This window comes from Protobothrops mucrosquamatus, unplaced genomic scaffold, assembly GCF_001527695.2.
Source record: "Protobothrops mucrosquamatus isolate PMUCROS unplaced genomic scaffold, P.Mucros_1.0 scaffold2718, whole genome shotgun sequence".
NCBI classification, from domain to species: Eukaryota; Metazoa; Chordata; class Lepidosauria; order Squamata; family Viperidae; genus Protobothrops; species Protobothrops mucrosquamatus.
Window position 1 is genome coordinate 26398 of NW_015388761.1, and position 25394 is coordinate 51791.

The 25394-nt window shown below is 39.2% G+C and overlaps 1 protein-coding gene across 1 annotated transcript in view; it reads left to right on the top strand.

The window, feature by feature from the left end:
• Nucleotides 1-25394, top strand: part of LOC107296270 (bifunctional epoxide hydrolase 2-like) — a 61489-nt gene that overhangs the window by 11739 nt on the left and 24356 nt on the right. The window contains exons 3-10 of the mRNA XM_015825617.1: nt 2550-2709; nt 5040-5230; nt 6236-6358; nt 9245-9319; nt 10622-10717; nt 11072-11150; nt 14541-14575; nt 16796-16822. Of these exons, the coding sequence (XP_015681103.1) occupies nt 2550-2709; nt 5040-5230; nt 6236-6358; nt 9245-9319; nt 10622-10717; nt 11072-11150; nt 14541-14575; nt 16796-16822 (786 nt within the window). The remainder of the gene's footprint in view (nt 1-2549; nt 2710-5039; nt 5231-6235; nt 6359-9244; nt 9320-10621; nt 10718-11071; nt 11151-14540; nt 14576-16795; nt 16823-25394) is intronic.

The following is a 25394-nucleotide window of genomic DNA, read 5'->3' on the forward strand; positions in this document are numbered from 1 at the left end:
ACCGGCCTGCATCCCTCCCATGGGACCTTAAGGGCTTTGGTATGTCCCACACGTGGAGTCTACATTCCTCCATTTGCTGGAGAAGGGGCGTTGTCTTACCTGAACGCCTTTTCTCAGCAAAGAGGAATGTAGACTCCACTCCCTCCCTATTCAGTTAGCAGTCAGGTCAGTGTCAATTTTTCAGGAGCCATCACGTCGTTCAGAACAATCACTGGCTTCGCCCTTTTCGAAACTGGGGCATGCTCAGACCCTGAAGGGGCGTGGCGACTTTGATTGTTTGGTCTGATTGGGCTAGAGGACAATTTACACCCACACGTGGAGTCTACATTCCTCTTTGCTGAGAAAAGGCGTTCAGGTAAGACAACGCCCCTTTTCAGGCTGAATTCTGAGATTTCCCTAGAGCAGGGCAAAAGTACAGTGTAGGAGTGAAGCAATTGTCATCAACATTGTGTGAGTCATGAAGATGATGCGTATAAATATCACTGAGCTTAGCAAAGCCTTTCTTGGTATCCACTAGTCAGTCTTTCCTTTGTTCTCCTATGAGGCCAATGGCTTGGATGGCCCCTACTTACCAGATAATCCCTCCAAGATGACTGTTTTGTGTGAATGCCTGAACCTGAGCATTCTAGATAGCCTTATGGATCAGAAAAGGTTTGTGGGTTTCTATAGATCAGACATTAATACACAGTTTAAAAACTCATTATCTATAGAATTGATCATAAGCCATCAATTAGAATTTATACTTATAAGTGAGGAACACTGAAATAGATTAACAATCCAAGTTTGCTGTTGAAAAACACTCAAGACATCAGAAACCCTTACTGAATATAAATATTTCACCATTTACTTCCAATGTGTGTTTTACCAATAGAAAAAAATATTTGTAGTTCAGGGTTGAACTGTGATGTCCTTAGTGCTCTCTGAGTTTGGTTGTTTTTCTAGCAGATGTAGCACTAATGCTGCTACCTAGTCAAATAATGAAGCCGTGGTAGCGCAGTGGTTAGAATGCAATATTGCAGGTAAACTCTGCCCACAGCCAGGAGTTCATCCTGACTGGTTCAGGGTTGACTCAGCCTTCCATCCTTTTGAGGTTGATAAAATGAGAATCCAGATTGTTGGGGACAATATGTTGACATTTGTAAACCACTTAAAGAGTGCTTTAAAGCACTATGGAGCCACTTTTCACTACAGTCTGAGACTGCTTTAATTAATGTGTATTTATATCACACTTTTCAACTAAAAAGGATCCTGGAACAATAAACTAATCAATAGAAATCTTATTAAAAATGATAAAAAATAAAAAGGATGGGAGTAGGAAGAAATTAGGATATGTTTTAACTTGGGATCTCCTGGCCCCACAGGACATTCCAGGTTCAGTTCCTAGTACAGCCAGATTAAATGAACTCTGGATGAATGATCTTTTGCTGAGACTGGACTTAAAGTGGGGTGGGAGAATGATATATTTCAGAATAGACAGTGCCACATCAATACAATGCTAACATCCATATTGTCATGCTTCATGGAGACATATCTATAAATGTCAGGTCTCCAAACACTTAAGGGTTTGTCTGTGAGATTCCTCTATTTCATGAGCTGTGCTTACTGCCACTGTGCCTCCAGGTATGATTCAAGATGCTACTTATCACCTACATAGCCCTATGTGGCATGAGGCTTGGTTATCTGAGGGACCACTTATCTGCTGTAATTTTGCCCAGTCAGTAGAAACCTACAGGGTTACCATGCTCCTTGTCTCTTTGAACAACACAATCTATCTGAACCCAGGAAGTATGCCTTCTCTTTTGCAGTGCCTGCCCTCTGAAATGAGGTTCCCTCTGAGATCCATGTAGTTCTCACCTTTATGTCATTCCAGAAGCCTTTAAATATCTGACTGTTCTCCCAAGTTTTGGGCTAGCGTGTATGGCGGCTCTTGATAGTTATGTTTTGTATATATTTTTCTCTGTTATTTGGGCAGATTCCCATCTTGGATGCTTTATTTTGTTCACTGCAGTCAGTGTGGAATGAGACAGTGTTTAAATTGAAAAATAAATAAAATAAAACAAAATATTCAGATATTGGCTTGGCAAAAAGCTCACAAAAATATTACCCAGCAAAATTATGTACACATAGAAATTCTAACCACTGAAGCACATGTAAACCAAATCTCTTACATGGTTGATGATACGGGATTTAAATTCTAGACTTTTCCCCCTTTCCCCATGTTTCAAGTGGATTATTGACCATTCTCTTGATGGCCTTGGGAGGCATCTGATCTATGCTGGCACAGTGCTCTCTCTATTGTGAGAACAGCTACTTTTTCTCTCACCAGTTTCATTTCTTAGAAATATAATATTTAGGAACCATCATATGGGGATTTTTCAGGAAGCCCAAACCAGAGGCTCCTTTATAGCTTATGAAGTATCTCCACTTCTATTCCTAACCAAGTCATCTTCCTTGTTTAATATGCTTACAATGGATATCCTTATCACTTTATTCTGTCCCACTCTGTTTGTGTTAAAATAAAAATAGTTGTATTTTAATCTCTGTTTTAGCTTATTGCTGAGTTTGAAGATGATTGCAAGAAAGTTTCTTCTATTTCTAATATCCCCCTCCCTGAAAACTTCTCATTGGGCGAGAACTTTGTCGAAATGATGGCGAAAAGTGGCTTTAGTGTACCCTTCCTGAAGGCTGCTATGCTTCTCAAGAAAAATGGTAAAACTTCGGTTGTACAGGGCAGTGGCATAATGCCTGCTCTATTTATTTCACTTTATTTATTGTCAAATCAATTCAGTAATTTTTAAACAAAATACTCTATTTTTTTGAGAAGGTGACCACTCCCTTAGAACAAGGCGGGTACCACCTGTGGTACATTGGCACCTGGCAGGTGGTACGCGACCATCCTAGAAAAGTGGTAGCAGGGAATGAGCTGAACCGGTGGCAGCACCGCACAAGCCTGAGCAAGAGATGGCTGGAGCTGCAGGGCTGTCAGGGCTCAGCGGAAGCGCCAGGATCAACGCTTCATTGGGGCTGTCAGGACTCAGTGGAAGCACCAGAATCAGCGCCAGGCTCCAGCTGGAGCTCAGTGCTGATCCTGGCATTTCTGCTGAGCCCAGAAGAAGTGCCGATCAGCTGGAATGTTGCAGCATCTCCAGGGTCTTGTGATTTACATTCAGATGCTTGGCAACTGATTCATATTTATGACGGTCACAGTGTCCCAGGGTCATGTGAAGTGACCAAAGCCTGCTGCAACCACCCAGCAGACGGGGGGAATAAAAACCAAACCCCCTCCACCCCACCCCCGCTGCCAATCTTCTACAGAAATGCTCACAACAATGAAAACCTCAGACAGGAGGAAGAGCGCCGCCGGGTGGGCAGGCAGGTGTCTTGCTCGGCTGTGGCTTGGGGGGCACTTTTTTCAGTGCCATTGTAACTTCGAACAGTCATTACATGAACTGTTGTAAGTTGAGGACTACCTGTACTTCATCACTTTTTTCCTTTTTTTGGTCATCACGTTTTTGACACCTTGCCAGGCGGCTGGTGGTACTCGGATTTTGCCATATCCTAAAAGTGGTACAATGGGTGAAAAGGTTGAAAAGCCCTGCCTTCATTCTCTGCATGAGAATGAAGGGGAAAGAGTAAATTGCCTTTTCCAAGAAGGTGCATGTCCTCTGTGCTTTTTATAGTTATTTTAGCTTTAAGAATCATTCCTGTAGATACTCAAGGATAAGCCAAAGAATTTTAGGTTGTAAAATACTACTACAAAGATTGGTTTTCACTTATCCATCGATGGGTTTATTTGAGAGTATATATGGTAATTTTAAAAAAAAAATCCATATATTCTCACAGATAATCTGACCTTCAAACCTTTGGCCAAAATACTGTGAAAAATGTGCCACCTGCCTATAAGCCAATTGTGAAAATTAAAATGTACAAACATTTTGAGGGTTATTTTGGTTAAAAATTCAAGGTTTGCTTATTCATGCATATGAATATTATCATTTATTGTTGTTGTTGTTGTTGTTGTTCACAGTCTCCTGTTTTCTAGGCCAGCACCTTAACCATCACACCAAATTGGCTCTCAAATGTATATGATATTTTTCTGCCAAGTGTCAGGGTAGTGATCAAATGCCAGTAAATAAATAAATTTTAAGCTTTATTATTAGCTCAAGCATACAAATTTAAAAACATAAAATAAAAAGCATACATACCAAGCCAGATGATAGCCAACTCTCTTACAAGGTGTTAGGAACGCCTTAATAACTACAGTAGAGATACCTCAAGGGCAGCCAATACCTAATGCTAGGTTCTAAGCCAGTGTTTCTCAACCTTGACAATTTTAAGGCATGTGGACTTCAACTCCCAGAATTCCAAAGCCAGCAATGCTGGCTGTGGAATTCTGGGAGTTGAAGTCCACATGCCTTAAAATTGTCAAGGTTGAGAAACACTGTTCTAAGCAGAAGCTTCCAACAAACTATAACAACCCCATGGTTTTTATCAAAACCTGGTGCCATGATTTCATGGCCCTGCTGTGATCATGAAATTGCAAGACCTGACCTTGATTGGGTGGCTCATGACTCTGGGATGGGAACCAAAAGTGATATTTTCACAGGTATCAGCTGTCTCCTCCCCTTTTTTTTTATTCAGCAAGAAAGAGTAATAAGCAGGTTAGCTCAGAATGGGCTCTAAACTTCTAGACTTTTCTTAATATGACTGTCATGGTTCCAATAGATGAAACCATTTAAAAGAACTTCAAGGCAAGGATTTCTTCCTTAAAGAACATTTTATTTAGAAAACAAGATATCGGCATGTACAAAGGTGAACCCAAGACTAAAAATCCCCTCCCCCTGGTTATAAAGTTACAATTGCATTTCCCAATGTGCTGTCATTAATCACATTCACCAATTGTTACAAAATGTGGGGCTCTCCTCCCAGCTCTCCAGCCCAGTGCTTTAAAGCACTCTCTAAGTGGTTTACAGAGTCAGCATATTGCCCCCAACAATTTTCATTCCTCCTCATCTATTCAATTTCTTACCCCTTCTCAGGTTTCAGAATTGCTGTCCTGACAAATAACTGGATTGATGATACTCCTAGCAGGCATCACACAGGGTTTGCCTTATGTCTGCTGAGGAAATATTTTGACAAGGTGATAGAGTCATGTCGGATTGGCCTGCAGAAACCAGATCCCAAGATTTATGAGTATACATTACATGAACTGAAGGCAACGCCTGAGGAGGTTAGTGACTTCTCATCCTTTTCTCTAACAGATTTCCAGCTTTGTCTGTCTGCATCATTCACTACATCAGCTTCTAGTTTGTAGTAGAGATGATAATGTTCTAAGGTGCTTTGTCATGGTCTGGATATATTTTTATTGGGATTCGGTTCTCTCTTGCCAGTTTAGATTTCAGAGGTGAAATCTATGAAACCTCAGAGCAGGGGTGTGATGTGTTGTGACATGTTGCGATTTTTTTTCCCCCTTGCCGGAGCTGGGGTGGGCACGGCTTCCATGTGACGCATCCGGCTCATGGGCCAGCAATTTGACACCCCTGCCTCAGAGGAACACTTTGAAGCCTATTAAACACAATTGTACTTTGAGTATTAATAAAACCTTGGAGATCTATTAGCAGATTGTATTTTTCTTTTTAATTTCTTTGAAAAGTAATTGTGAGGGAGGGAGATTTGACTAGAATTCCACTTAGAAGATAGGCAGTTTCCCATCTTTTCTCTAATAGAGGCAACACTGTGATTTGCTGTATTAAACATTTTAATAAGGGCAACCAGTAATGTGTACACTATGTGCCTCAAATAAGTGTGATAAAGATGGAATTAACCTAGTCCTCCATGCCACAGATCTTAATTTCCCCCTCTTCCCCCCTTCCCCAAAAAGCTTAAAACTCTGCAAAGAAAAAACTCCGAAATACTGTATTGTCTAGTTTTTCTTTCTAAATCTTCTTCCCTGTTACCTTCACATTCTAGTTCTAATGGTTGAGGATATGTTTAAAAATTTATGCAGCAGTGGCTATTGATCTTTTTAAACATAGGGGGATTAATGAACAAGATCCTTTATTTTGAGGGAGGGCAGGCTTCAGTGCAATATTTTATATCTTATTCTTTCCTGTTCTGTAAATTCATTTTGCATACTTAGTACATATTGCAAAGTTCCACTTCTCTGGATTGCCTGAATAAAGACTTTTTTTTTTGTAGAATATGGGCCCTTCACCTGATTCTTTCTTCACTTTAGGTTATTTTTCTGGATGACATTGGTGCAAACTTAAAGCCTGCTCAGAAGATGGGGATGACAACAATCCTGGTGAAAGATGCTGATTCTGCTTTGAAGCAGCTTCAAGATCTGACTGGGGTTCAGGTAAGTGGTTCTTATCTTGGCTTTGGTTGAGCAGTTTCTTTGATCTCATATGGATCTGTTTTTCAATCTTTGCTACAGGGTTGTTACAAATAAGCAAGTCAAGAGAACAAACTTTTAAAGCTTTCTTCAAAGCAAAGATAGGAAGGCCCACTATATTTTTTTTCAGGCATGAATTCCACAGATTAGGAATTATGGAACAACTACAAAGCGTTTTGGTGCATTTTATTGACTTGAAAAATGAAGTCAATAATTAGAGTGATTAGAGTTGTCTTAAAACTGTACCCAGATTTATATTGTAAAGGAGTGGGAAGTCCTCTAGATAATTTGGATCCAAAATATTTAGGGCATTAATAATCAAAAACAATTCTATGAATTGGAAGTAGCTAGCGAGGCTGGTATAGATATCTTTAAAGTGATGCCATCATATAGTTAAAGGGCTGGCTTGGTACTATGAGGCTATCAAACTGCAATTACAGGCATCCCTTACTATTATACATAACAGTTGGAGTGAAAATTAGCAACATTTGTAAAGAAGGCTCTGAAAATCTTGCTTAGGAAGAATGACTTCTGGACTGAGGCAGCTGTCAAAGAACTGACCATATTCCTCCTTTCAGGATCACAGTGTTCCCAAAATGGCTTGCAAGCAATATAAACAACTGTAAATACAATATAACAACCATTCCTGAGAAATAAAAGTTCTAGGATCCTTTCCTTAGAACTGTTTACAGGCAATATCTAGGGTTGTGGGCAGGCAGGTGGAAGAGAAGGAAAGAATCCAACTGGGCAATTTCTGGAATAGCTGTTGCCTTTCTACTTCCATCTCTTTTGGGGTCCATTCTCATGGGATAACTATATGTGTGGCTAAGAACTATGGAACCTACTATAATTTCTCCTGACTGATAGCTGATTCTGTGTAGCTCATAAGCTTGCATGCCTCTTTTGCTACTACTGTACAGTTACTGTTTTGACTAATCTGCAAGATGAACATGATAACAATAGCTGAACCAAGGAAGAGATTAACCAGGCAAGAGATGGCGGCCCAGGACTGCTGATTTTCATATGCCTGGGTATATAATATTAATCTTGTAAACCTAACTCAGTGGTTGGCCATTTCAGGCCCAGCAGGATCTGGTTACTTTGTGCTGGAATGGACACATTTTTTCTGTAGTGCTTTCATTGTGTCTACCCTAAAATACTTCATCCAACTCACGTACCAGCTGATTCTTTGAAAGTGGATCTGCTTCTTCCCCTTTAAAAAACAAAATGCAAAGATTTGCATTTCTCTGTGGATCCAGGTTTCTTTCTACCTTTGCACTAAGCAAATTGCTGGGATTTGTGCTACAAAAATTTAGAAGGGCATTTTTCCCTTAGCACGATTGTTTTTAAAAGCAGGCAATTTAAATATGGGCTTTTAAATCATTTTAGCTGGATTTCATTATCTTCCAGGAATGGAATTTTTATGAGGAATTGAGCAGAATGAATTTGAGCTTCCTTTTTACTCTTTTAATTGGGTTTTCAGTCCTTTTTGTTATACTATAGATCAGGGGTGTCAAACTGTCGGCCCACAGCCAGATGCGTCATGCTGAAACCACGCCCACCCCATTGCCGGCAATGGAAAAAAAGTCATGATACATCACGACATGTCACGTGACATTGCGAGTTTGACACCCCTGCTGTAGATATTCAAAAAATAACTATTTTAGCAGAAGGTTCTTGCATACTTGCATCAATTAAAGCTCCTCTATTATCTATATTTATTACAAGAACTGTTAGTCTGAATATTTGGCGTTTTTGTGACATTTTCCTCCAGTACTGGCCATTCATCATTCATCATCCATCCATCCATTTTCAATTTTGATTTATTGCTGGAATAGATAGATTTGCTCAGTGCATTCAAGTATGTTGTGTGAACCTAGCCAGTATGATTAGTTTATGTTTGTGCAATTGACTTAATTCAGCTAACCGTTACTAGTAAGTAAGTAAAATCTCCTTCAAGTTGAAGTGTTTATTTAGTTTTTATGGGAGCAGTACAGAAAAGATGATCCACTGTTTTTTTCTGGGTCCTTCTCTTGATGTTATGAAATGAAAAATGTTGCATTTTGTCCTCTTTCAATTCAGCTATTGTGTGTCTGCTGAAATTATTGCCAGATTTTATGCATTAGGTCTCTAACTATTGCTTTTTTAATTAGTGGCATCAAAAGGCATTGTAATGATAGAGAAAGATTATGAATGTTTAAAATAAAAAGATACTAGCTCAGTGATGGCGAACCTTTTAGAGTCCGAGTGCCCAAACTGCAACGCAAAACCGACTTATGCATCGTCGGGTGCTGGGTGGGTGTGGCCCATTGGCTGGGTGTGGCCAATTGGCTGCGTGTGGCCCATTGGGTGGGCATGGCTGCGGTGGTAACGGCAGACTGGGTGGGACTAAAAAGTTCAATCAATCAATTCCAACTTTGCAAGATCTTTTTTTTCCCTGCGAGAAGTTGAAATTGACTGATTGATTGAACCTTTTTTTTTTTGCACACGGCGGCGGAGGCCTAAAGCGAAAAGGTTTTATAAAACCCAGCTGAAGGCCTAGGACTGGGCGACAGTGCGCGTGCCCACAGAGAGGGCTCTGAGTGCCGCCTCTGGCATCCGTGCCATAGGTTCACCACCACTGTACTAGCTCTTCCTTCAGTAGTGAGCATGCTCTCTGTATGTTGAAAGCTTTAGTTTCAATTCCTGACATCTCCCTTGATTTTTTTAAAGGGAAAGACTGTAGCAATGGGGAAAAAAAATCTTGTTACTAAACATCATAGAGATTGGTCACTAATCATAATAGATCCCCATCCTGAGCAGACTCATGTGGTGCTTGAAATCTCACTCATTTAATTAACTATTCCACAGCTTCTTGACCAGGAAGAATATTTTCCTTCAGCATGCGAGCCCCAGGATGTAGCCCACGGATTTGTAAAAATCAAGGTAATGGTAAAAAGACTGTATTTAAAATTGACATTTTAATTGCTTTCAGTGGGGGAAACAATTCTGTTTATTGTGATTGGATCATGCAAAAATGAAAGATCATGTAATGTGTGTTTAGTCATTTCATATAGTGCAAGCAGCAGGCTTAAACTCATCCCAAATAACTAGCAAGACATGGCCTCAGTTTATTTATTTATTTATTTTATTTATTTATTTATTTATCAAATTTGTACCCCGCCCTTCTCCTGGCGGACTCAGGGCGGCTTACAGCCAGTTAAAACAGATAACAATACAAAATACTAAATTTAAAATGTAATTAAAATGAAATATTAATTATTGGCCGTTTCTTTTTAAAATTATTTTAAAACCAAATTAAAATACCCCTTAGGCCAGTCCTGCTAGCTTAAATAGCCATGTCTTGAGGGCGCGGCGGAAGGAGGGGAGATCCGGAATCACCCGGATCTCTGGGGGTAGTTCGTTCCAAAGGGTGGGGGCTCCAACAGAGAAGGCCCTCCCCCTGGGGGTCGCCAGCCGGCACTGTCTGGCTGACGGCACCCTGAGGAGACCCTCTCTGTGGGAGCGTATCAGCCGATGAGAGGTAATCTGTGGCAGAAGGCGGTCTCGGAGATAACCAGGTCCGATGCCATTACCTTGTGACTGCATTCAACTGCAAGGCAAGAAACAATGGATGGAAACTAATCAAGGAGAGAAGCAACCTGGAATTAAGGAGAAACTTCCTAACAGTGAGGACAATTAACCAGTGGAATAGCTGGCCTTCAGAAGTTGTAGGGCAGGGGTGTCAAACTCACTATGTCGCGTGACGTGTTGTGACGTATCATGACTTTTTCCTCCTTGCTGGAGCTGGGGTAGGCACGGTTTCAGCATGATGCATCCGGCCCGCGGGCTAGCAGTTTGACACCCCTGTTGTAGGGGCTTCATCACTTGAGGTTTTTAAGAAGAGACTGGACAGCCATTTGTCTGAAATGATATAGGGATTCCTGCATGAGCAGGGGGCTGGACTAGAAGACCTCCAAGGTCCCTTCCAGGTCTATTCTGATTGATTAATTGAAAGCAGATCTGGTCTTCTTTTCTGTCTCTCTCAAGTTCTTCATTGCAGCTCAGCAAATGCCTTTTCAACCCATCTTTCCCTTTACATATAAATAGTGCCATTTAGCCATTTTCTTTCTTGTTTTTGTTATTACACCTGCCCTACCTTTTAGCAATTTACTCGGAAGTTTAGAGATTCAGTTTCTTCTGCCTTTGATAATTATGACTCAAACTTTCCTTCCTTCCTGCCTTTAGCCCGACACAGAGTTGCACTTTGTGGAGATGGGGAGTGGTCCAGTGATTTGCCTCTGCCATGGATTTCCAGAGTCCTGGTTTTCTTGGAGGTTCCAGGTGACACCATTTTTAAGCATTTTTATTCCTAATCTGCTTGAATGCCCTCTTTCAGAATAAGTTCAACTTACTTGAAAGAAAAGGTATATTCCAGTGTTTCTCAACCTTGGCAACTTGAAGAGGTATGGACTTCAACTCCCAGAATTCCCCAGCCAGCTGTGCTGGCTGGGGAATTCTGGGAGTTGAAGTCCATACCTCTTCAAGTTGCCAAGGTTGAGAAACACTGGTATATTCATTTCTCATGTATAATATATGGCAGCTGCAATGTTTACATGGAAGTTTTGGGTTATAGGAAGACAGGCCCACACTACCTGTGCACCAACAAGGTTGCTTTTGTCTTTTTCTCCATGTTAGATTCCTGCCCTTGCTGATGCTGGCTTCCGTGTCATTGCCTTGCAAATGAAAGGCTATGGAGATTCTGTGGGTCCACCAGGTATGTTTCCTGTGTGTGTGCGCACGTTTTAAAACAGATTCACTGTACTGGTCCACTTTTTAAATGTGGTATTTAAGCCACTTGTTCTTCAATCATGACTTCCAGATGGGTCTTTGCAATACAAGAAACATCTTGCCAAGGAAAGAAGTCACAGTGATAATTTAAAATGAATGAAAGTGCATTACAGCGACATTGACCCCTTAATCCAGTGGTTCTCAACCTGTGGGTCGGGACCCCATTTGGGGTCGATCGACCATTTCACGGGGGTCGCCAAGAAAGGCTGTCCGCCATTTTTTTTGTCCGCCATTTTTCCCCCCTTTTCCGGCAGGTGCCTTACCTCCCTTGGGCTGGGCCAGCTGGTGGTTGGCCTGCTCCGTCTCTGCCGCTTGCCAGCTACGCCTCGGCCGGCGCAGGGGGCGGAACCACGCATGCGCGGCACTCCCGGGCAGGGAAAGTCCTTGACTTACGACCAGTTGGGTAGTCCTTGACTTACGACCGGTTTAGTCCTTGACTTACGACTGGTTTAGTCCTCGACTTACGACCGTTTGGGGTCGCAGCATTAAAAAGGTTGAGAACCACTGCCTTAATCTATTTAAACCCTGCTCTGAAGACCCTGAGATCAACTGTTCTATCAGAATCCAAGAGATGAGCAAAGAGCTTAAATATTTCCTAACTAACCCTTGTACCTTTGCTGTAATTTGAACCCTGCAATTCTGTTTGCATTTTTTAAAGCTTACATATTAATTGGCTTCATGCAGTAAATATTGCTGCAATTGGTAGCAACTCTCAAAGGTCACAAGCCAAGATAGGCCTTTCCCAGCTCTACCACTGTAAATCCAGTTTGGTGTAGTGGTTGATGTTTTGGACTAAGACTGGGAATGTTAGCTATAAAAGCTTTGTTGTACGCAACCCAGAGTCACTTGTTGCGAGATGGGCAGCTATATAAATTTGATAAAGGAAAGAAAAGGAAGAAAAGTCTCTACCCTCAGGCTTGGAAACTCACTGGGTGACTTTGGGCAGAAATTCTGTCTCAGCCCAATCTATCTCAACCATCTTGAATTATTTAAGGAAAATGAATAAACAGTAGATATAGAGATATCGGAGTTTAACTTTGCATATGTATGCCATTTCCGGTAACGTTTTCTTCAATGTACAGGCATACATGTAGAGTAGTGCTTACTGGTAGTCCTCTACTTATGACCACAATTGACCCCAAAATTTCTGTTGCTAAGTAAGACAGTTATTGAGTTGTGCCCTATTTTCTTGTCATAGTTAAGTAAATCACTGCAGATGTTAGCTTAGTAACACAGTTAAGTGAATCCCCATTGACTTCGTCAGAAGGTCACAAAAGGTGATCACATGACCTCAGGACACTGCAGCGGTCATAAATATGAATCAGTTGCCAAGTGTATGAATGTTGATCACGTGACCATAGGGATGCAGCAACTGTCACAAGTATGAAAAACAGTCATAAGTCACTTTTTCCAGTGTCGTCATAACTTTGAATGGTCACTACTGTTGTAAGTCAAGAACTATAAGACTGGAATCTTTCCCCAAAATAATAGCCTTGACTGGCCAGAGCCTAAGTCAAACAAGGCTTTTAAGATAACAACCAGCATCTTGAATTGCATTCAGAAGCCAGCTAACAGTCAATACACCCACAGTAGAACTCTCATAGAGGCAAACTGAGCCTATTCCCACTTGGGCCAATGCATTTTGAACTAACTGAAGCTTTGAATAGCCTACAAGGGCAGCACTATGTAGAGCATAGATGGCATGAAGTAGAACGAAGCAACTATTTGAATGCTTGGCATGATGCTAAGTATAAAAGTTCATTGCTCCATTTTGCCATTTCTGGTATATCGAACAACAAAACCCCCAAATCAACACTGCATTTGAACATGATTTTTAAAACATTTTATTGATTTACCTGCACTTTATATATGTGTGTGTCACTTGGTTGGCCAACACAATTAGGAAGAACTTATAAGTAAGCATGACATTTTCTCATCATATTTAGATTCGTAATCCTCTCATTATCGAAATGCCAAGCATTATTTTCTCTGACTATGTGTGGGCACGCAGTTATGTGTCAGTAAACAAGTTCCAGTAGCAGTCAAAACAATTGAAATGTAGCAAATTTTTCTTTTTATATTGTTTGCAGAAAATTCTAGGATCAGGTTGTATTTATATTTCACATTTCAAATTGTAAGAGTCCTTCTTGCTTTTGGCTGTAAAATTGCTCCAGGATTTTCAAGGCACAGTGCCCCTGACTTCTGCTCATGGACAATCTTAGCAGCAGTGGCAAGAAACAAGAGTGCTCCAATCTGGTTGTTGTCATTTCATTTCCCACACTACCAGAGTGATGACATGTAAAGGATATTGTAAGAGATTAAAATGGAAGGTTGACACAGCCCTGAGTGGAAAAAAGACATTAAATTGCCCTGAGCAGGTGACAGGAGGGAATACTTATGGGTTCTGGTGGCTACTAGGGATGTAGAGGGCAGACATAAATCCTTTGAAGCTTGTTAGAAGTACAAAAACAGCTTGCTTCTTCATTTCTCCCCACCCACAGCCCTTTTCTTCCTTAATTGGTTATGTTCAGAGTTTCTTCTGAGTGCATGTCATATCCTGAAGGAAGCTGTTGTGTCATCATTATGCAAGGTCCATGACCCCAAAAGGAATTAAATTCTAGCAATAATATTGTGGTCTCAAGAGCTTCAGGGTGCAAGATTCCAAACCAGGGTTCTGTTCAATAGCCCAGAGATAAGGTGGAATTTAAATGGTCAATATGTTTGCTCTGTTGTTGAAAAATTCAGTTTAATTTTATTCTAAGTTTTGGTGGAAACTTTCCAGCTGGCTGAAACTTCTCACTTCAATAGTAAGGTTGATATTTCTATTTTGCCAGAGTCTGTAATTTCCTTTTTTCCTTTCTAAGTTGTCATGGGACATGAGTGCTCATGCATGTAGAGTTTTGGATGGATAGGAGAGAGGGGTAGATCAAAGTAATGGCAATTCCAGCAGTGATGTGTTCCAAGAAAAGTCTAGGCTTGCTGACTGGTGGATGGATCATTGCCTTCTGCCAACACAACTAAGAAATTGAAATGCTCCTTGGATGTCACTCATAGCCTGAATAGGACATTTTCTTTTTGTTTCTCTACTCTATGGTATAGTGAATATTTGAAATTGGTTTTCCCCAGTCTTAATTCAACAATCTTCTACTCTACCATTCAGCCTTGTGGAGTCTACGAAAACAAGTCCACCTAGGGTATTAAGTTGAAAGTTTCAGAGGGGCATTACACACATGAAGATGCCCATGGCAAGTCTTGCATTTTAAAATCAATTTATGGGCATATACAGTGGTTTTAATAATATCTGTTTTTGTTGCAGATATAGAAGCATATTCTCAGGAAGAAATTTGTAAGGTAGGTCATGATCGTCAATAATATATCCTTCACTGGTCGTGATTGAGATACACTCAATAGCATTTATTGTATATTAACATTAAAATAGTTAAAAGAAGTATTTAAACCAAAGAAGCTCAACCTCAATACAGGTGGTCCCCACAAATGGTTGTTCAACAACCATCAGAAGTTACAATGGCACTGAATAAGGGAGGGTTATGATTTATCCTCGTATTATAGTATATCAGCATCTCCACAGTCACATGATGTCATTTGTGACCTCTGCTGTGTTCTGATATACAAAATTAATGAGGAAGCTAACAGGAGGTTATAAAGGTGATCATGTGATTTCAGTAAACTGCGACCATGTGAGATTCATCTATTGATAGCAGCTGAGACTGCTGAAATCGCAGACAAATAATGTCACACCTTACAACTATGTTGCTTAACAATGGAGATGCTGGTCCCAGTTGCCATCAGTAAGCGAGAACTATATTCAGGCAACTGAGTATTCAATAGTGAACAAAGCCATAAGAATATGACTGATGTGATACACTTCAAGTGTATAACTTCCATGTATATAACTCATAGCTTAGTTTTTTACATGCAAGATTTCTCTATAGATAGTCCTCGACTTAACGATAGCAATTGCAACCAGATTTTCCATCACTAAGCAATGCACGTCCTAAAGCATGGGGATGCTGGGACAGCAGAACTCCGAGGACCAACTGTAATCACCATTCAGCATCATCATGACTTTGAATGGTTGCTAAATGGATGGTTGTGGGTTGAAAACTATCTATGCACAAGAGATAGGAAAGAATAGCATTCATATGCTAATCTGACTCAGCCATACTTCGTATAAGGCTACATTGGCTCGGCAAGAAGATGCTAATATGCTGCTATTGCTATTGTTATAGTTATTTAATGGCAGCAGTACCGTGATTGTTATTATAGTAAAAAAAATCTGGTGCATTTTCAATAAGTTCTAGAGACAGAAGCAGATAAACTGAGGCTTTGGTAATCCAGAACAAATTCTAGCCGGATATGGGATTTCCAGCAATAACAGGAAGTATGGGAATGAAAAAAGTCGACAGAACTTTCAGGATGCATATCTAGTTTATGTATACATCATAGCCCATTTATTTTTTAGGAATTGAGGGTTATAAAATAAAGAGTTACTGCTTTTTCCTAGGTAGATAAATCACATCACATGGATTTTTAGTGAGTTATACTACAGGAATTGTAACTTAGCCAGCTTTTCTTCCTCCATATTACCAAAGCTGTTTAAAGCTGAATGAGAGTGATTTCCTCACTTTTTCAATTCTGCTAACAATCCACACTTGAGAATTGTTAGTTCATCCAGCTCTAAAACATCAATGTCCTTGAACATTTTAAATAACTGGTGATTTGTGTGAGAATTTGCAGAATTGTAATTATGGTTTTAGAACACCACATTCATGGGCAGCATTCTAACAGTGAGATTCCTGTATTATACTTTTGGTTGCAAGGACAATTAAGCCTTTGATAAGCAAGGCAGAAGATGCTATGCTCATACATATAAATTATCTGTCTGCTTTCTGTTAAATCAGTAATAAGGAATCTAAAGTTCATGAACTAGATAGGCCCATATTGCTTTTTTATACAGTATCTGGCATACTACAGCCCAGAAGGAAGTTTCATTCCATCACTGAGAGAAGCCCATCCTTAGAGATAGTCTTTTTTCCATGTAGACAAAGACAGGGCAGGGAGCAATTGCACTGAAGAAAAAGAGCTAGTAAAAGATGCAGGTTTCTACTGAAAGAGTGTCGCCACCTACCCTGAAGCCATCTGGACTTTAGGAAATAGCCTAAGTTAGAAAAGCTGAATTTCAACTTGGAAAGGATCCACACTTCTGTCAAAACTAGTGGAGTATGATTCAGAAGGTGACCAGTGGGAGCCATAGGAAGATTTCATTTCATATATGGATGGTGTTTTAAGTTTTAAGTGAAGAAGATACAGTGTCTACCCCAGGTAAATTGAACTGGCTGCATGCCCAAAGTGCACTATTACGATCTGTTAAAATTCAACTATGATAGAGTGCAAATGGCATTAAGAATATGCATGATGTTGTGTTCCTGCTGCTCTCAATCTGGGCTGGGCTGACCTAGGATGGACTAAGCAGTGGAAGACAAAATAAGAGGATTTTTCTCAAGAAGAACTTGATGTTAATGTCTGACTTTTTTTGCTTATTTACCTCAGGATTTGGTGATCTTTCTGGACAAAATGGTAAGTTCTGATAAGTGTAATGCTGATTTGTATCTTACATCATGTAGTATCAATAAGGTCATACCATCCCTAGGATTCCATAGTGTATTTGAGTCTTCAGTGTCAAATGGCCATAGGTGACCAGCTATGTTATATCATTTTATCTCCACATGATAGAAATTAAAGTCTAAAAAGACAAAAATGGCTCCCCATATTTCAATAACCAAAGTTCACCCTATATATTATGCAGTGGTGTCTGCATAGAGAGGTCCTAGATCCTCAATTATAGAAAAGAGAGAGAATCCTTGAAACAGGATTTATCAGCACAGCTATGTCTATTGCCGAAGTGTCAGGAAAAAATAGTAAATTTTCTCCAATTTTCTTATGTGAGCAACTAATTTTCTCTCAGTGACTGATACTGTCTCTTACCAATTTAATAGCAGAGGCATCCTCTGTCAAGAGATGATTGCTTTATATTCTTTTTATTGCTTTTAAAATAGAGATGGGTGCTTTATGTTGGAGATGGAAGAGTCAGTCAGCTGTCCAATAAAACATATGTGCATTATTGCTTTCTGCCACAGTTGGGCCGTAACTAACCTGTAGGCTTCTTTGACTTACAAATTTAGATTACCCTGATTTCATCTTGACATACCTGATGCTGACAAGATGGGCTAGATGAGCTTAATAATCCTTTATTCAGCCAACTGCAACCATGGATTTTCAGATGTTGTTTTTCAAGGTGGAAATTTGGGGACATAGTAAGGGTTTATCTGGCAAATAAATGATTCCCATCAGTATTGGAGGAGGGTGTGATTTGCTACCTAGTCTTAACATTTGTTTCCTGCCTTTTTGCATATACGGTAGCGCTTAAAGCTAGTAATATTATACAAAATAATAAGTTTCTATAAGAACATACATTTTTATATTTAATTTGCCAGCTGTTTGAGATCTATATGGTTATTTGCTTGTGTGCTTGAAACTAGCTGATTGTGAACAAGACGCTGCTTTCTATATTATGATATTGTCATACATGAGGAGTAGCAGGGAAATGGATGCTTGTAAAAACGGGGAACAGAAGAACTATTTCTATAATTGCTTGCATGGTTCTCTGCTTTCTAAAGAAGTTGGTTTCATCTTCCTAGTTTGCAGGACTTCTAACGAACTATTGAAAATAGGAGACTTTCTTAATTCTATGCAAATAGATTCTTTTTTTTTTTTTTTTGCTGATGAGGGTATGAGTAACTGGTCAATAAGACTGTAAAGGGCTGGAGCTCATGCATATCAGCAGAAGCTAATATGAAAATTGCATTTGGCTTATTGAGGAGATACCAGTTGCAAAAGCTCTTCTGAAGGTGTTAAATATGAGACAGGTTTGTGAGTTTTGAGGTGTGGGCTTATGGTTCAATAGTTGTACAGTAATAACTGTTTTCCAGACAGACTTTCCATACAATAATGTTTACCTTATGAAAAGATAATGAGACATAACCTGGTGAAGTAATGATCATATGACTTGGATAATGACTGAGCTAAGATTTCAAAGGGTTTATGCATTTAACTTAATTTAATTAATTTAATGTAATTCTATTTAATTAAAAGGGCTAATGCATTTAACTGAAAAGAGGATTAATTCTTTCACTCCAGCCACTTGAAATATGGCAGTCCTGTGTCACTGACCTTTCCTGACAAAATGGCTTCTTTTTTTACCCCTGATAAATGGTCTGTCTCAAGCAGAAACTAAAGAGAGAGGTCACCAGATCAGCACCATGACATTAAATAACAATTCCTCCTTTAACCTTTCTTGGAGCATTCATCTGTCTTGACAATATAATTAGGATTATAATTCAGATTGCCCGATTGGAGAGAAAGAATCAATTTGGGATTTATTAAAAAGGGATAGGTACATAAAGAAAGAGTATTTGAAATGCTGGCAACTGATTAACTGAAACATTAATGTCAGCAAATTTTTGTTTTCCTGGTGAAACTTAGTCTTTTAAAAGATTTAGAACAGCTTTTTTTAAAGTTTTATTCTATCCCAAATTTCCATTTTTCTAAATTAAAAGAATAATCCATACGCAGCACTTTCCAGCTGCCTCTGCTACAGTTCTTCAGAATTGTTATCTTCTCAAACAAGCTCTTAGTCTAGGGCAGAGATGGGGAACGATGGCCCTTTTATGACTTGTGGATTTCAACTCCCAGAATTCCTAAGCTAGCAGTTGAAGTCCACAAGTCATAAAGGGGCCATCGTTCCCCACCCCTGGTCTAAGGCTTCATAGAGATGCCCTCACCGGAGCAAGATTTATTTGAGAGAAATTTACTAGATGCTCCCATCTTGGATAAAGAAGGTGACAATTGGTTTAGACACTTTAATGAATGTTCTACCTTCTGTATTGCCTTATAATAAATATGAGTTTGATTAAAACTCAGCCTCTTTATAGTTAACTGTCTTCAAATTTCCCTAAAAGATATATATAATGAAACATAATACTTTATGATTGAATGATCCATGCATAGGAAAAACAATCCCTTTATCTACTTAGTCTATCAGGTAGGAAACTAGCTTGAGAATTTTCCTCTGTGGTTGTTTTTATTTACAAAGATTTTTGAAGATTTTTTTCATGGAAGCTTCTACCTACTGCCTACAGTAATCCTGGTCTGGAATTGGCTTACACTCAGGGCACTTGGTTTTTACAGGGCTACCACATCGATGCCTTCTAGCATAGTTATCATTATGTATTTTATATTGGTTCTGAACAAATATAAGCAGAACCTGTGTTCAATAAAAGGTTGAGTTTATGTAGAAATTTGGCTTTTTCACTAATGGCACACTATTTGAGTGACTAGGTGCTTTTATTCTTGGGGGAAAGAGTATAATTTGAACTGGAGAGAATAAAGTCTTTTACTTGTATGAAGTAGTGGTGGGTAATATAACTGACATAGATGCAGAGTGTTTTATGCAGAATCCTTGATAAAAAAAACTCTCCTTTGACAGTCTCTTCACTGAAATTTTTAGTGGCTTTGGAATTGCAATCAAGTATTCTAATTGCTCAGGGTTACTGAGAGTAGTTTTGCTGACAGAGTCTATTTTGTGAGCTAAATAATAAACAGTTTAGACATTAAAATTTACACATAGAGTTGGGGACTTGAAGTTTGCTATTGCAAGACTTTGTTGGCCAAATCTGCTTTACAAGTGCACAGAAGCAATCTATTTGAAGGTATTAGGTATTAGTGTTAGGCATATTTCTATATGGGAACTCCTGGTTTAGGGGCAGAATATTTGGAGCCACTTCATTGAAACCTATGGATAATCTAGCCAATGGTATCAGAATTGAAACCTAATTAGTTAAAGTTTCAATAGTTGAAGGAATTAAGAAAACATAATGATAAGACTATTGAGGAACATTAAAACACTGAGAGACACCATGAAACGAAAAGCTATTTTATCCTAAAATCAGGAAAGAACTTTAGAATATGGAATGTTTGATCTGGACTTGGTACAGTACACTCAAATAATATCCTGCAAGTCATGAACTTTCCTGAGAATGTTTTTTATACCCTACTACGGTTGCTGTGTCTTCTCAGGTTCTTTTAAACTGAGAAGCTGTTGTCTATTTGGCATTTTCTAGCTATACTCTTTTTCTCTGGCGCCTCTAATTTGTGAGAGTATTTAGCCATGATGCAATTGCTGTCTTTCAGCTTTGAAAGACAGAGAGGAAACACAGTGCTAGGAAAATGGAAATGAATTTGCTAAATTCTCTGCCTGACTGAAAGACAAGAAGGGACCAAATCCATATTTTATATAGGACTATGCCAGTGAGGATTGAAATGTCTTCTTAACTACGAACACATTGAAAAGGTGACAAGTAGAAGGGTAAATAGCTATCTGTGAGTAGATTGAGGTAAAGATGACTGTTCTCGGAGTCTTGTAAAAAAACATACCAGAGAAGGGGGGACAAAAATGGGCCAATACTTCTTTTCAGAACTATCACCCACATTTTTTTTTATTTGGCTAAGGGGCACTTGCAATTACTTTTATAGAATATAAAACATTGCATAATAGAATTGGAAGGGACCTTGGAGGTCTTTTGGTCCAACCCTCTGCTTGAGCAGGAGACCCTCACTATTTCAGACAAATGGTTGTCCAGGTTTTTTTTTGGGGGGGGGGGGGGTTGAAAGCCTCCAGTGATGGAGCACCCACAACTTCTGATGGCAAGCTATTCCATTGGTTGATTGCTCACACCATTAGGAATTTTCTTCTTAGTTCTAGGTTGCTTCTTTCCTTGGTTCGTTTCCATCCGTTGCTTCTTGTCCTGCCTTCAGGTGCTTTGGAGAATAACTTGACTCCCTCTTCTTTATGGCCACCCCTGAGATATTGAAACACTGCTATCATGTCTCCCCTATTCTTCTTTTCATTAGACTAGACATACCCAATTCCTGGTACCGTTCTTTGTATGTTTTAGCCTCCAGCCCCCTAATCATTCTTGTTGCTCTTCTCTGCATTCATCAGGTTCATTCACTTGGAATTCAAATTAGGTTAGGAACAGACTTCCCCAGTGTGTGTTTTCCTCTAGAAATATTGGTCCTCAGTACATCAGAATGGCAGCATTTGGGAGAAGGCTATTTTAGGAATCACAAAACTTTAAACTCCACCCAGCTTCCCTATTCCTGAGAGCTTTTCATGTTCCATATGTCTGTGCTGCTCATTCTCTTACCCCAACCAACTTTAATGGACTCAAAAATTTGCTGTGGCCTCTGTTCTTTTATGGAAAATAGTCCTTGTCTTCTGTCTACTGTCTTCTTGCTGAGGTTAGCAACTATTTGTGATGTCCTAAGAATGAAATCTTGCTGGCCTAATCATTATAAAAATAATTTGCTCAGGGTAGTAAAAGTTCAGCAATTAGTGGAACAAGAACACTGGAATTGTATTAGATACAGCAGTTGTGATAGAAAAAGAAATAGTGTAACAAAATTGCCAAAAGTAAATGAACATCTTGCCATGCTTCAGATGTTTCATTTCATGCTGTAAAACTGTTTGCTGTTCTAATATGTGGCTTAGTTAACAGTAGTGTGTCTTTGTAAAAGCAGAGGGCACCTCTGCTGTTCCTGCTACAGTCCTACTAGTTGACAGAAATGTGGCTGACTTTACGTTTTAGGTTAAATTATAGTTGATTGCACGGACAGCCAGGTGGTTACACTGTATTTAGCATTTTTGTCCACCTATTAAGTCCTTCCCGAGGACCTGGAATAGGCAGATGCTATTGTTTAATAATGTTAAAAGTATCATTGCAGGATGTAAGTTGTTCCAAGTAAAGTGCCTTCTGCAATTGACTGATGATGATTTTGTCAGTGCCAATGGTATTCAAGTGGTGGTGCAGATGGTTTAGAATTGCACCTGAGGCACCTATCACTATTAGAACTATCTTTGCTTTCTTTTGCCATTTTGCCACAGTGGTTCTACTTCTATTTGCATGCCTTTATTGTTTGTGATTTTCTCCAGTTCTTTCTCTTCTATTCTGCTATCTCCAGGTACTGCTGTCTCCACTATCCAGACTTTTTTGTCTTTCTTATCAACCATTGTTAAGTCTAGGGTGTTATGTGACAGGTACTTGTGTATTTGAATTCTAAAGTCCCAGAGCACTTTAATGTCTTTATTTACAGAGTCAGCATATTGTCCCCAACAGTCTGGGTCCTCCTTTTACCAACCTCAGAAGGATGGAAGGCTGAGTCAGCCTTGAGCCTATCAGAATCAAACTCCTGGCAGGGAGCAGTGAGTTAGTCTACAATACTGCATTCTAACCACTGCGTCACCACAGCTCTTATTAACCTACATAAATGACCAAATAAAACTCAAGAGATCTAGAAGCAAAGGACAATATGTTGGTGGTAAATGTGGAAAGGTAGAGTAGCATAAAAGTAAGCTAAATCTCTGCAGAAATACAATTAAAAGAAGTGCAGATACTTCAGTCTTCCACTGAAATGGGCAGGGTCTCTGAGGCTGGATGGAGAGACCTAATGTTCTAATCAGTAAATCTAAAGATTTTCACAGCATTACCAGATATAGTTTCAGATTTGCATAGAATACTAGTGAGTCCCCAACCAATTACTCAAAAGTCTCTCTGGACTCTTTCCAGTGCCATCATAATAGGAGAAAACCCAAGATTTGACCAATGGAGTGCATCAGGCAACACCATTAACAAATCAGCAGAGGTTCAATTTGCTTCCTAGAAAATAGCTGGCTGTACTGTTGAGGCAGATGACATTGACCTCAATATATGCAACTGCAGTCCTCAGCAGCACAATTACAGCCATTATTGATCTTTGTGTTGATTTGAATTTCTTGCTCTGCACCCATGAAAAAAGTTCCAAGTAGCTTTTGTTTTCACCCTATGACCCCAGTTCTGGTGAGCTTTGCTTGACCGAATAATATTCTTTAGTCCTAGATCATTATAGACAACCTTGTGAGCTTTGGGGGTAGGTGTCAAGAGTGGGGGTAGGATGTTAGGCATAATAATAGAACATTGCAGCTTGCCTAGAAGCCCAAAGCAAAATCATGCACAGCTAAAAATGTATCAGATTTAAGTTCCTTTGTGTGTTTGTGTATAAAGGTCAAGGTCAAGTTGTAGAAAGACAACCCAAAATAGGGAGAAGATGAGTTTACAATTATTGTGGTGTTGAGTAGTCTTTGTAGAAGTTTAATGTCTTCATCTCCAAGGTCTCTTCCAGCTCTATTCTATTCTATTCTATTCTATTCTATTCACACCAGTCAAAATATTGATGAATGTGAACATGAGGTGAGGGGTAGATAATGCAATACTTTGGATCAGAATGGCCAGATTCAAATCTGCGTTTAGTTGTGAGGCTTATTGGGTAATTCTGGGATACTACTAGGTATGTTTAAAATTAATTGATTTGGAAATGGACTATTCTGGAGATTTCCAGAATGTTTCCATTTCCCATTGAACCTCTTCTGAACTGTACCATTCTGGGTTGGGGAATTCAGTGGTTTCTTGAAGTAAATTCTCCTAGGCAAAAAGGTATGGGATAATCCAGAGTTGTTCTGGGCCCAAATAAACCTTTTTTGTGTAGATCATTATTTCCAGGACACTTCAAATCATTTCTTGTTTGAAAGATTTACTTCTGAAATCCCCCAAAATACCTTTCCCCCACATCTGCATGTCCCAAAGGAAAACAGAATGTTCTGGTGTTCTCTGGCAAGGGCCACTTCCAGATGGATGGATTTTACACTTCTTAGTCACCACTATCATTAAAACTAAGTGTTTTATGGGGAGATTGTGATAATATAATGGAAGTATAAAAACTAATTGTATGTTTTTCTGAGCTTCTTGCCAAAAGATGTTACAATGAAAATCTTGAGAAAAATCTACATTAGTATTAAGTTGTTGGAGAGTCATTCCTCCAGTTATTCTTCTCTAGATATTGTCTTTGCCTCTCCTTCCTTATTCTTTTTCCCCTTGTTTGTCACCCCTTTGCATCTCTCTTGTGTCCCTGGTAAGAGAAGCTTTAAACAATATACTTTTCAAAGCAAGGCTTTGAACTCAAGAAAAGTCCATGTGAAGTCTACAGATAATATTAAAGAGTGATCAGTAAATGTCTTTCTTGCTTTGTTGGACAATATTTGATTTGGGAAGCTTTCCTAGAAAACGAAAAGTCCTTTGTGTCACACTAATTAATGTAGCTTCTTTGTTGTGTTCCTAAAGATGACTTAGCCAATCCTCCTTCCTTCCTGAAGAGTTCTCAGTTACTTGCAAATGCATTTGCTATTTTTAATTAAAAGTGTGTGATGTTTTAAAGGCTGCACTAAGCTTTAAATATATGTGCAGAAAATAGTATAACAGGATATTATTTACATTCTGTTTTATCTGGATTTTAATTGTGTTCCTACTTTTTTAATTTAGAAACCCAGTCCAGATAACATTCATGAATAGGTGGATTAAAAATCTAATGAACTGTTTATTTATTTATTTAGAAAATTTATTTATTTAGAAAATTTGTATTGCTGCCTACTTGCACATGGCAACTCAAGGCGGCTTAGATAAACTAAATTAAGTGACAGAAGTATCCAACTGTCTTTACCAAATTTCGAAAGGAAAAATGTCAGACCTATTTGCTATATGGGCCAGAAATCACAAAGAAATCCCAGGACTCCAGGCTAGACTGGAAAGTAAAAAATAAACAAATAAAAAGCATCTTATTAGGAGATAGTGGTGGATCACTTCCATGTTGTTATATTTTGATGTAGTCATCAGCAATTTAACTTCAAGATCACGTGAAGTATTAATACCACTTTACAATGCCTTGGTAAGGCCACACTTGGAATACTGCATCCAGTTTTGGTCACCACGATGTAAAAAAGTTGCTGAGACTCTAGAAAGAGTACAGAGAAGAGCAACAAAGATGATTAGGGGACTGGAGGCTAAAACATATAAGGAACGGTTGCTAGAATTGGGTATGTCTAGTTTAATGAAGAGAAGGACGAGGGGGGACATGATAGCAGTGTTCCAGTATCTTAGGGGCTGCCACAAAGAAGAGGGAGTCAAGCTATTCTCCAAAGCGCCTGAAGGCAACACAAGAAGCA